The 13,556-nt window shown below is 40.4% G+C and overlaps 1 protein-coding gene across 2 annotated transcripts in view; it reads left to right on the top strand.

Moving 5' to 3' along the window:
• LOC104590245 (coiled-coil domain-containing protein SCD2-like) overlaps positions 1–13,556 on the top strand; it is a 145,725-nt gene that overhangs the window by 99,989 nt on the left and 32,180 nt on the right. Inside the window, exon 14 of one of the 2 annotated variants that reach the window (XM_088902097.1) lies at positions 700–747. In XM_088902097.1, coding sequence (XP_088758223.1) covers positions 700–747 — 48 coding nt within the window. The remainder of the gene's footprint in view (positions 1–699; positions 748–13,556) is intronic. The other variant, XM_088902098.1, reaches the window with a different exon arrangement.

The following is a 13,556-nucleotide window of genomic DNA, read 5'->3' as shown; positions in this document are numbered from 1 at the left end:
GGAATGGGAACTTTGATTCTAAAGTTTCATATTTTGAATAATTTTAGAACCAAGTCTGTCCATTATTATATATCATAGGTTTGAATAGAACGGAATGGTGAAACAGGATTCATGTAGCAGACCTCATATTGGGACAAAGCTTATATAATGATGTTGATGATGACTATGACTAAATTTGTCCATATTGAATAGTTTGATATTATTATTATTATTATTATTATTAATACTATTGTTTAATGAAAAAGTAGAAGCTCACTCAGCTTTAAGCTTTTAATCAACATGAATAGTAGATCCTTAAGAGGATTTTTTTCTATGTAGTTTCAGATCTATTTTTACTCTACTCAAAAAAGCATTCTTGTATTAATTACAATTAGGCATACAATTTAAAGAAATTGGATGAATAAAACACTTTTGAATTTGTTATCCAGGTTTTTACCTACCTGAAATTTAATTATCTTTTTTAGATTTCTATGTTCACGCTCTTTTAGGTGAAATAGTATCAGGTTGCCATAATTACTGTGATAAAATCATTCCTTGGATAACAAAAGAAGATTGTGGCTATAAACATACTGTCTTTAATATGTTAGAGAAGATTATGATTTGAATTTATTATGACCTTTCATGGTAGACACAATAAATGGTTTCACTACTAGTTCATTCAATATCTGTTTGGATACATAATAATTCTGTTTATCATAGATGCAGATCACTTGAAGATTCAAGATGAAGGTCAGATAGAAGCGTTTGGTATGTTGATCCACTAAACAATTTCATAATGTTCAAGTGATTTATTCTTTGACTATCTCATATAATATATAAATCTAAAACCATTCACCCAAATTGCATTTTTTTAAGCTTTAGATTGAATGAAAAAAATAGGTGAAACCACATCTTGGTCAATAGCATATGGCCTTTGAGCTCAAGATAGCACCAGCTACTTTACTCCAAACGGTAATTGAAGGCTTCTACTTTTGAGGGAGAAGTTTGGATGAATTTCATTGTGAGGGAAGGCTTCTTTAATTCACTTTTATGGATAGAACATGACCCATTAACCCTAGTTCACTTCAACCTGGAAACTTCCCTTTTTGAGGTTTATTTTCTAACTAGATATATTTCCCATTCAATTCCTACCTAAAATAGGGGTTACAAGAGAGGGTGAAAGCATGGAAGTGGTACATGCTTCGTGTAAAGAAACATGTTTTCAATGGAAATAAGCTTACAAAGAAAAAGTTAATCTAGAATAACACTTCTCCAAAATAGCATTTAAAGAAAACAAAATTGTTTTATGAGAAAATTCAAATCAAGAAGCAGGATTTCATGGGAGATAATATGTCATGGCAATTTTGGATAGAAGCCAGGTGGATAGAGTGACTCCATTTGCATAGTGGCAGCATTATGTGATTATCACACAACAATGTCCATGATGTGGTTATCCTACCAATGATCCCACTTGAAAGATGAGCTGTTAACAGAGATAGGTTTAGGATAAAAACTTCAAAGAAACAGAAGAAAAGAAGAGAAGAAATGGAGGAGAAGGCACAGGAAAAAGAGAATAAAAGGGAGCAGAATGTAGTGGTCCTGCCACCCCAATGATTGGTATTTATATGAGAAATGAAATAAAAGGTGTACAATGACCATAATACCTTGCCAACTATAGCATTGAGAAAAACAGTAGTAACAGTAGTATGACAGAAATAAAAAAGTAATAAAAAGTAAACATGTGGGACCACAAATAAGTTTCAAGTCTGATCTACTGTATCTCTACACTCCCCCCTCAAGTTTGGAATATATATTGGTCATCCCAGCATGCGTAAATTTGTCTGCTACTTGACTTTAGTGACTACTTTGGTGAAAAGATCAGCAAGCTGCATGTCAAAACCAACATATAGCAGAAAGACTTCTTGAGAGGCAACTCTCTCCCTGATAAAATGTCGATCCACCTCAATATGTTTTGTTCTTTAATGTTGTATTGAATTGTAGGCACTATTAATGGTGGCCTGGTAATTGCTGTTTCGAATGCAGCTACAGTAACCCGAACTAGGAGAGAAGGAAGAAGAAGATGAAGAAGAAGAAAAGAGAAAGAGAGAACAGGAGGGTTTAGTCAAAACTGATTCGTACTCTGTTCATTCGACCCCCTAATGTTTATTAGGTTCTAATAACCTTTATAAAGACTAAACTGCCCTTACTTAAGTGTGGGCAGAGTATCTCTAATAAAACTGCCACATAAGCAAGGTACTTAACAAACATGAGATGACTAAACTACCCCTATTCGGCTCACCTTAACACTCCCCCTCAAGCTAGAGAATATATGTCATATAATCCCAGCTTGTTACATAGATAGTTCACTTTCCCTGAGCTTAGAGCTTTTGTAAACAAATCTGCCCATTAATCATTCGAGCCCACATGTTCTGTGTTTATCTCTCCAGCAAGGACCTTCTCCCTCACAAAGTGGCAATCAACCTCTATGTGCTTTGTTCTCTCATGAAATACAGGATTGGATGAGATATGGAGTGCAGCTTGGTTGTCACAATACAGTCTCATAGGTTTATCCATGTGAAACCCAATTTCTTGTAGAAGATTCCTCAACCACACTAACTCACAGGTAGTATGTGCCATGGCCCTATACTCAGCTTCAACACTACTTCTGGCCACAACTGTCTGCTTTTTACTCTTCCACGTCACAAGATTTCCTCCAAGGAATGTGCAATAACCTGTAGTAGATCTTCTATCATTCATTGAACCTGCCCAGTCTGCATCTGTATACCCCACTACTTCAAGTTTTCCTCCTGGTTTATACAATAGTCCACAGCCTGGAGCTCCTTTCAGATACCTTACAATTCTAAGAACTGCATCCCAGTGAGGTATACGAGGGTTCTGCATGAATTGGCTCACCACACTGACTGCAAAGGATATGTCAGGTCTCATGATAGTCAGATAGTTCAGCTTCCCCACTAGTCGTCTACACCTTCCAGGATCTTCAAATACTTCTCCTATATCGCTGCTCAACGTAACATTTGGTTCCATAGGGGTATTAGCCGGTTTTGCACCTAACAGTCCTGTTTCTTCCAATAGATCAAGAACATATTTTCTTTGGCACAGATTTACACCTTGTTTTGACCTGGCAACTTCTATTCCCAAGAAATACTTTAATGTTCCGAAATCTTTTGTTTGGAAATGATTTTGCAGAAATACCTTTAGTTTGCCAATCCCCAATTTATCACTGCCAATAATGACAATATCATCCACATAGACCACTAATAGGATCTTCCCAGCTTCTGAGTCATAGCTGAACACTGAGTGATCAACCTGGCATTGCTTCATTCCAAAACTCTTCACCACTTCACTGAACTTCCCAAACCAAGCACGCGACGATTGTTTCAACCCATAAATTGCCTTCTTCAATCTGCATACCTTACCATCCTCCCCCTGAGCAACAAACCAGGTGGTTGCTCCATATATACCTCCTCCACAAGATCACCATGGAGGAAGGCATTCTTTATATCAAGCTGAAACAGAGGCCAATCATACATAACTGCCAGGGAAATTAGTACACAAACAGAACCAGTCTTAGCCACCGGAGAGATTGACTCCATGTAGTCCACTCCATACAACTATGAGTAACCTTTAGCAACAAGTCTGGCCTTCAGACGCTCCACACTACCATCTGGCAAGTATTTCACAGTATACACCCATTTACAGCCCACAACATGCTTACAAGGTGGGAGAGTAGTAAGTTCCCACGTTTGAGTATGTTGAAGAGCAGAAAGTTCCTCCTCCATTGCCCGCCGCCACCCAGGTGAACTAAGAGCTTCTTGAACATTGTTAGGTATGGAAATAGAGGACAAAAGTGAAACAAACTGGCAATGTGAGGTAGAAAGACGAGATAATGAAACAAAATTGGAAATGGGATGGAGGGTAGAACTGTGTTTACCTTTCCGTAAGGCAATGGGTAGGTCGAGGTCTGAAGGTTCAACAATAGGAGCCATGGGAGGATCCGCAGATGAGGTAGAAGCTGGAGGAGGGGCCGGTGTCGTTCGACATGTATACACTTGCCGGATTGGTGGTCGTTCGGTGGTGATCTGCACTGGATGAGGTGATGAGTCTACTCCAACAACAACATCTGGAACTGGATCACTGACAGGAAGAGGAAGAGGAAGTACAGGTGGAGACGAAGGTGCTTCAAGACATGAGAAAAGGGGACAGACTCAAAAAAGGTGACATCAGGGCAGACATTGTTAGACAGTTGTATGCCCTTAGCTTCAATCAGAAATATGTACATTATGAATTTATTGTAAATGAATAAAGTACACATTTGATTCATGTTCCTGTGGTGTGTTTATGTGTAATACCCTTAAACTGGACACTTAATGAGACTTGTGTTAGTTTAGAATGTTCATAGCCATTGGGTAAGTCTGGGGAGATTTATCCTACCAAGGCTGACACTGGTGTGCTGCCAACTGTTGGGGTGGCTTGTCTCAGCTACCAGGGTGAGACCCGAAGCACATGCAGTGTAGGATTAATAGAACCTTTGAACCGGACCAGATTTCCAGTATTGCCCTGGACCTTGGAGATAGATGGGCAAAACTGGAAAGTTACACCTAACCCCTAGACTCGATTATGATACTACACTAGGTGTCGGATTGGGCTATCTTTGATGTACCAATCAGTGAGATCCTTAGCGGGGGTCAAAACCTGGGTATGTTAGGACAATCCGAGAATTCATCTGAGTGGGTGATCACAGTGACAGGATCAGCCCCTTTGTCGGACAAAGGTAATGATCGGGGATGCACTCTCTCTGATGGAAACCAAGACTTCCGGCAGCCAATTTCAATTGTTGAGATTTTGTTTTGCAAAATATATTTATATAAAGATATATATATATATATGTTATGGTTTTTAAATGATTTGCAAAAGGTTTTAATTTCCGGGATCCATGTAAGTAGAGAGTGCAACATTGTTCCTTGTAGTCGAGGGAGAGGTCCTCCCTTGTCGGGCAGTGTTTGATCATTATGGGCTGATAGGTTAAATGTAAGACCATTGAGGATAATACCTGATGGGCTAATCTTGCATCTGCCCACAGTCCCTAGGTGTTACAAGGTGGCTTGGCCCAGGGACCACTTAGGTTAAGTGTTGGGCCCATAGAGCCCATAAGATGGGTTTCAGGGGGTGCACTGTCCATAACAGTGTATTTGGCCAGGCCTTGTAACAAAGGCTGGGCTGAACCCATGTGGCTGATGTGTAGATCAATGTTTGGGTCCCACGCCATACAAGGAAGCCCAACTAGGCAGCAGTTTGGAAGGCTAAGTGAGTACATAACCTTAAATGGGCCTTAAGCCCATTTCGAACTGGGCTGATTTGATCAGTCAATTAAAGGGGGCGAATTCTGAGATGGATCAGCTGATAGGATTGGGCCTAGACCCTATCCATTTAGAGAGTCCAAGATCTAAATAAGATTTATATCTGGAAGCCTCCTAATTAGATTAGGAGATGGCTGATCTGATCTACAGATAAGATAAGGGTTCTCCCTTATCACTTAAAGGGACTTCTAATCCAAATATAATTTGGATCAGCAGCTCCTAATAGGATTAGGAGCTGATCCCTTTAAATCTATAAAAGGAGGAGGGGGGGGGCAGCCTTTAGACATGCAACCTAACTCTTGTCTTCAGAGCTGAAATCACAGAAGAGAGATTTCTGCAACCTCTGCAAAATTTCTCTTGCCGCCTCCTTCCTGCCGCCGCCATTACCTTTAGTTCGATCTCGAGTTCTTGGGAGAAATCAAAATCTGATCTTGATACCAATCTTTTGGGAAAAGATTGATTGGAGTTGTACTCACAAGCCATCCAGTTGATTCTTGCGAAGGGTCAAGTTCTTTTGAAGAACATTGCTGATTCTACTCCATCCTGCACTGCGCCATCTTCAGTGGGAGCAGTCTTTGGATCCTTCCTTGGGTGTGAACACCTCCATTGGGAGATACTAATTCTCTGTATCAGGTACATCCTCCCTCCTACTCCTTTTGGTTCAGATCTGGTTTGGTTCATGGTTCAAGATTGATCCTTGAAAAATATGTTTATCAAAAATAGGGAATTCAATTCCCTGCAAAGATGGGAGAAATTTTTTGAAATTCGCCCAGTCCATTCCGCAAGACTTGGGTGTCCATGTGAAGGATATCCCATCCTTCAGACATAGCACTTTCGGGCAATGGGATTATAACACTTGTACCCTTTTTGAGTCCGAGAGTAGCCAAGGAAGACACATTTAATTGAGCGTGCATCTAGCTTGTCTATTCCAGGACTCAGATTATGAACAAAACACACACAACCAAAGACACGAGGAGTTAATGGAAACGGAGATAAAGTGGGAAACAAGATGGAGAAGGGGGACCGACCATGAAGAATAAAAGAGAGCATCCGATTAATGAGAAAACATGCAGTGAGTACAGCATCACTCCAAAACCATTTAGGAACATTCATGTGGTGAAGCATAGACCGAGCAATTTCAAGAAGATGACGATTCTTCCGTTCAGCCACCCCATTTTGTTGAGGGGTGAAAGCACACGAGGTTTGATGAATAATGCCATGCTGTTCTAAATACTGTTGAAATGCAGTAAGAAAGTATTCACGACCATTATCTGAACGGAGAACTTTGATTGGAACACCAAATTGTGTGCGTATTTCAGCATGGAATTTTTGAAAAATGGAAAATAATTCACTTCTTTCTTTCATTAAGTAAATCCATGTCATTCTTGAACAATCATCAATAAAGGAGACAAAATACTTGTACCCATTATAAGACTCTATTTTGATTGGACCCCAAACATCTGAATGAACCAAAGAAAAAGGACTCAACATACGACTCTCAACTCTTGGACTGAAGGACACACGACGGTGTTTACCAAACTAACATGACTCACATTGTAAAACTGACAATTGACTCAATGATGGAACCAACATCTTGAGAACCTTGAGAGATGGATGTCCTAGTCGGCAATGCCATTGTAGAGGAGTAAGGGAAGTCTGAAGTGCAATTGAAGATCCACCGCCGTCAAGGTAATACAAGCCACCAGCTTCATGCCCCCCACCAATCTTCTTCCCCGTCTTGAGATCCTGAAAAACACAAGTGGAAGGAAAGAAGGTAACAGAACAGTTAAGAGCTTTGGTTATTTTACTAACAGACATAAGATTGAATGGAAACTTAGGTACATATAAAACAGATGATAAGGGGACAGAAGCCAAGTCAACATTACCAACACCACAAATGGGAGATGAGGACCCATTGGCAAGTGTAACAGTTTGTGATGTGGAGGTTTCAGAAAGAGAAGAGAACACACCTGGAGTCCCAGTCATATGATCTGAGGCTCCAGAGTCAATAATCCAAGAAGGAGTTTTAGATGACATGCAAGCAATACCTGATTGGGCATATGTGGCAGTTGTATGTTGTGAAGTAGTTTGAAGGAACCGTTCATACTCATCACGCGGAACACTCACCATCTCCCTCCCAGAAGTAGATGTAGATGTGGGAGGTGTTCAGTCTGCCAGTTTACTGTCACTAATAGCAACCTCGCCTGCTATAGCATGATTAGCCCATTTAGAGGGAGGGCCATGTAGGTCATAACAGAAACTCACTGTGTGTCCATCCCTACCACAATGAGTACACTTCCTTGTAGAGTTATTTTTTCCTCTGCCACGGCCTCCCCCTAAGTCACGGCCACCCCGACCAATCATGGAATTGCCACGGCCTCCTCTGGAATGACCTCCCCCTCTTGTAATATGTCCACCACCTCTAGCTGTCACAAGTGCTGATCTATCAGACTGTGTGGGGTTCTCTGTCTGGCCCAAAGAAATTCTACGAAGTCTTGAGAATACTTCCTCAAGTGTAGGAAGAGTAGAGCCCCCCAATATTTGAGCTCTAACTGGTTCATATTCCGACTTCAGCCCCACTAAAAATCTTGTAACATCCAGCTGCTCCCTTTGCTGTTGCTGAACTTGAATATCTGGAGTAAGGGGATGATAGACATTGAGTTCATTTCTTATATTCTTCATGCAGGCATAGTACTCTTCCAGTGTTTTGGTTCCTTGTTGTAAATCAAAGTACTCCTGATACAGCTGATATACTCTTGTTGTGTTATCTTGTCCAGAATATAGCTTCTTAGCATGCTCCCATATATCCTTAGCCGTATCAAGGATTATGAAGTTGGCACTGATTTTGGGTTCCATACTATTCCACACACAAGTCATGATTTGAGCATCTTCTTGTTCCCAATCATCAAACCCTGGAGAGTCAACCGGTGCCCTCTCATCTCTTACATGCTTTACTTTCTTCTTTGCCTTGAGAAAAACTTCCACTGATTTAGCCCATGGAACATAGTTCTCCCCATTTAGCTTAATTGAGGTCATTTGTACCCCTAGGTAGTCGGAGGAAATTACTACACTAGGTTTCTGATCATTGTATCCATCTCCTATTGTTGCCATTGTACTCTTTCACAGTTGTCTCTAACTTTACTTCTCAGCTACAAGCTGATTGATGTTGTTCACAGCTTGATATTTCAGCACCTATTGCAGCCTCTAAACACCACAGTGGAAGCACACACTTGTTCTTATTCACACTACTGCTGACTTCACACACTTACGTCCCACATAAGCATCAGTTTACCATTCACTAATCACAAGTAGAGGCCCTCTTACAACCACTCAAGCACCACAACACAGCCAAATCTGCTGCACCCAGTTCAGACTTGTTTAACACACTTAAGAGGGCATTACACAACCACAAGGAGTTCGGCTAGGTCACTGCATTCTACCTTACACCACTCGGCCACTTACAGCAGCCCTAACACCATTCAACAACTTACAGCAGCCCTACACCATTCGGCTACTGCACACACAGCCCTTCCTAGGGCAACAATGAACCTAGTTCTCTAGGTTCTACTCAATACTAACAGCTTCTTATAGGGTTTCTACCCAGAAATATAAGTAACACTAGAAGAAGAGAGAACCGACCTTCCTTTGAGAATATCAATCAACCATTCACTGCTGAAGTCACTTTCCTTGTTGAAGAAGGTTATGTGCAGCAGAGAGACAAGCTGTAATGTTTCTGACCTAGGGCGAACCAGTTCTCTCCATCGACTGACCAGAAACGAAGGTGAAAAGTCACGAACAATGCTGAGGTGCTTTACCAATCGACTTAGGTCAGGAGCATGGCTCTGATACCATGTTTCGACTGCTGCTACAGTAGTCCAAACAGGAAGAGGAGAAGAAGAAGAAGAAGAAGAAGAAGAAGAAGGGTCTGTCGAAAATCTGATGGTTAACCCATCCAGTCGACCCCCTTAATCTATATTAGATTCTAATAATGTTTACAAAGACAGAAATGCCCTTACTTAAGTGTGGGGCAGAGTAACTCTAATAACACTGCCACATAAGCAAGTTACTTAATAAACAGAAGAAGACTAAATTACCCCTATTCGGCACATCTTAACAACCAGCAACACAAAAGGACTAGATAACCAACCTTCCTTTGAGAGTATCAACCAACCATTCACTGCTGAAATCACTTTCCTTGATGAAGAAGACTGTGCGCAGCAGAGAGAAACGAGCTGTGATGTCTCAGACCTAGGGCGAACCAGTTCTCTCCATTAACTAACCAGAAACGAAGAAGAAGGTGTCACGAACACAACTGAGATGCTTTACAAACTGAAGCAGGTCAGGAACCTCACTCTGATACCATGTTTCGAATGCAGCTATAGTAACCCGAACTAGGAGAGAAGGAAGAAGAAGATGAAGAAGAAGAAAAGAGAAAGAGAGAACAAGAGGGTTTAGTCAAAACTGATTCCTACTCTGTTCATTCGACCCCCTAATGTTTATTAGGTTCTAATAACCTTTATAAAGACTAAACTGCCCTTACTTAAGTGTGGGCAGAGTATCTCTAATAAAACTGCTACATAAGTAAGGTACTTAACAAACATGAGATGACTAAACTACCCCTATTCGGCTCACTTTAACAATTGCAATACAACATTAAAGGCATTTCATACTCAACACCTAACTCTTCAAGTGGAGATCTCAGCCACACCATGAGCCATAGACCTATACTCCACTTTAGCACTTGAACATGCAATAACATTCTGTTTCTTATTCCATGAGACAAGGTTCCCTCCAACAAAAGCATAATACCCTAATGTGGACCTCTTATCATCAACACATCTGGCCTAGCCAACATTAATGTATGCCTTTATATTCATATGACCATCATTCTTAAAATGTATACCATGACCTGGACACCTTCAAGTAGGCAAGGATCCTCTCTACTACAAGGTGGGTGATCCTAGGAGTATGCATGTATTGCCTGATGTTGTACTTATTATTTTAGGTGTTGCAAGAGTAAAGAGAACAAGAATAATCTTAGAGGTGTCCAGAATAATAGACCCCACCTCAAAGAGTCTCGTATATGTAGAAGAACTACTGAAGGGTAGTTTTGTAATTCTATTGTACTTTGTTTTTCTTTCTTGTACTGTAATAGGCGTGTACTTTAGTGTACAACTCTTTTATTTTCTTTGAAAGGACAATCTTGTCCATTTACCTAAGATTAATATAAATATATCTTTTCTGGGTTGGCTCGATCATATTGATCAACCCTAACAGATCTGAACCTCTGTCTCTATCCTTGCTCTTTCACTTTCTCACGAGCTGACATGGTATCAGAGTAGGCTGCTCTCTGATCCCTTTCTCCTCCTTTTTGATGAGTGTGACGACAAATTTAGTCACTACCGATTGAATCTGGATTGTTTCGATCTATCCAGAGATTTGTTCTTTGTGTTCTGCGCATCCGAGAGAGATTTCATTAAATCTCTCTCGTACGACATCAGTTTGCAGTAAGAATTGAAAGGAAGTGTCTCCTATGCCCTCTCAACATATTCTGAAACTTTCATCAAGATCTGAGAAGTTTTGAGAGAGATCTATACATCTCTTCTGGGTGACTGCACCTAGACTTTCCTTTTCTGGACTGTGTTTCAAGTTTTTTCCATTTGTTGGAACTTGGACAATTTCTAGTGACTGTAAGAGGCTTCTATTATCAGTTTCTTTGATTCTCACAGCTTGATTACTTCTTTATTGCTTGATTTGATCGGTCTTTACTTGTTTCCTTTTCGTTATGGCTCTGGAAAAGAATGAATTTATTTCTGTTAAGTTTGATGGGAGCAACTATGCTCTCTGGAAATTTCATTTTCAATACTTTGTTGAAGGGAAAGGCTTGTGGGGTTACATTGATGGTTCTACTTCCATGCCTGACGCCAGTGATGTTAAAGGGCTGAAACAGTGGAGAACCGATAATGGTCAGGTTATCTCATGGATACTTGGGTCTATCTCAATGGATGTCAGTATTCCGATGAGAGGTCTCAAGTCTGCCCATGACATGTTCGAATACCTAGAAAAGGTATATCAGCAATCGAATATGTCTAGGCAATATCAGATCGAAATTGATATCTTCTCCTATGTTCAAGGGGAGAAGTGGATTCGGGAATACTATGCAGGATTTTTAAATCTTTGGACTGAATACGAACTGGCTCACTTTGGGGATCTGTCTACAGATTATTGTGTGAAGACTATGAAGAAGCATCTCACTAAGAGAAAGACTATGAACTTTTTGATGCACCTTAGGCCTGACTATGAAACTCTACGTTCCAGCATTCTCAGTAGAGAACCAATGCCTGACCTCGATGCAATCCTTGGAGAGTTGTTACGGGAGGAAACTCGTCTTCTTACCTTATCTGCACTAGATTAGAAGAAGGAACATAGGATTGATACTATTTTTTAGCCACCAAACAGGAGGTTAAGAAAGACTTCTCAAAGTTGCAATGTTATGAATGCAAAGAATTTGGTAGAAAAACTTTTGTACCTACTGTCCGACTAAGCCTCCCAAGAAAGGACAACATAAGGCTTATCAGGCCTCAACAGAATCTGTTTCTATGGATGCTGCCACCTCATCATCAGCCCACAAACCAGATGCCCAGGGAAATCTGACTAAGGAATAGATCCATGAGCTCATGTCTTCAACTATTTCTTCTGCTTTTTCTGCTTTTGGACTAGCCAGTAAGTCTGCTTTTTTGTGTTCATCTCCTTGTCACATGTGGATTATTGATTCCGGGGCCTCAAGTCACATGACTAGGGCCTCCTTCAATCAGTCTCCTAAACCTAGAACCTTTGACAACCATATTATTACTGCTAATGGTGATTCTTTACTTGTATATGGTTGTAATGATTTGTTCTTATCCACCACTAAGACCAAACCCTTACATCTTCCCAAAACTTTCTTTGTGCCTAAATTGACTACTAGTTTAATATCTGCTAGGCAACTTGTTGATGATGGTAATAATGTCCTATTTACTCGTGATGGTTGTTTTATTCAGGACCAGCACTTTAGGAAGCTGAAGGGGAAGGGGCGTAGGCTTGGGAGGTTGTTTGCTCTGGAATTCGAGACTATGAAATCCTTACCGGATTCTTGTTTGCTATCTGTTACACTTAGTTCTTCTATTTCTTCATGTAATAATGTGTGGCATTTATGGAATAGACGTTTGGGTCACACTCATCCTTAAAATTTGGATTATTTATTTTCCTCCTGTTGTTTGCCTTTGAATACTTCTTCAGTCAAAAATATTGATAAATCTTGTTTAACTTGTTATAGTAAAATCCATGCTTTACCTTTTCCATCTTCTACTGAACTTGCATCTACACCTTTTTATCTCATTCATAGTGATGTGTGGTCATCTCCAGTTATTTCATGCTTGGGTATAAGTACTTTGTGTTATTCATTGATGACTGTACTCATTACACATGGGTTTACTTTCTTCGAAAGAAATCAGAAGTTTTCTCCATGTTTAAGAACTTTCATGCCATGGTAATAACCTAGTTTAAAAGCACCATAAATATTTTGATGTCAGATTCAAGGGGAGAGTATTATGATGGTGAGGACGGTGAGTTTCAAAGCTATCTGAAACATGGCATTCAGTCCCAGAGATCTTGTCCTGGTACTCCTCAACAGAATGGAGTATTGGAGCACAAAAACTGTCACATTGCTAGTATGGTGAGATCCTTGATACAAGACTCTCATGCTCCCCTTACCTTCTGGGTGGAGGTGACCCGCACTATTGTTCATCTCATCAATAGTCTTCCTACACCTATTCTTGAAAATTCTTCTCCCCATCAGTCCTTATTTCATCATCCACCAAACCTATCCATACTTCGTGTCTTCGGATGTGTTTGCTTTGTCCATCTCCCTCCCCATGAACGCACAAAGCTAACAGCTCAATCAGATGTGTGCTTTCATGGAATATAGTACTGAACACAAGGGGTTTCTCTGTTATGATCCCAAAGTCCGTCGGTTGCACATTTCTCGCAATGTCATCTTTCTTGAGAATCTTTCATTCTTTGAACATATTTGCAAATTACCTGCACCATCCATTTCTGTTCTGCATGACTTTGGATCTACAGGTGATTCTCCTTCTCTTTAGCCTCTTCAGACGTATTTCAACAAGAATCCAATTCACCCATTGCCTATGCCTCCTCCAC

This window comes from Nelumbo nucifera, chromosome 3 (genome assembly GCF_055504915.1).
Source record: "Nelumbo nucifera cultivar China Antique chromosome 3, China Antique-T2T, whole genome shotgun sequence".
NCBI lineage: Eukaryota > Viridiplantae > Streptophyta > Magnoliopsida > Proteales > Nelumbonaceae > Nelumbo > Nelumbo nucifera.
The sequence above is the reverse complement of the archived record's forward strand: the minus strand, read 5'-3'. Positions and strand labels throughout refer to the sequence as shown.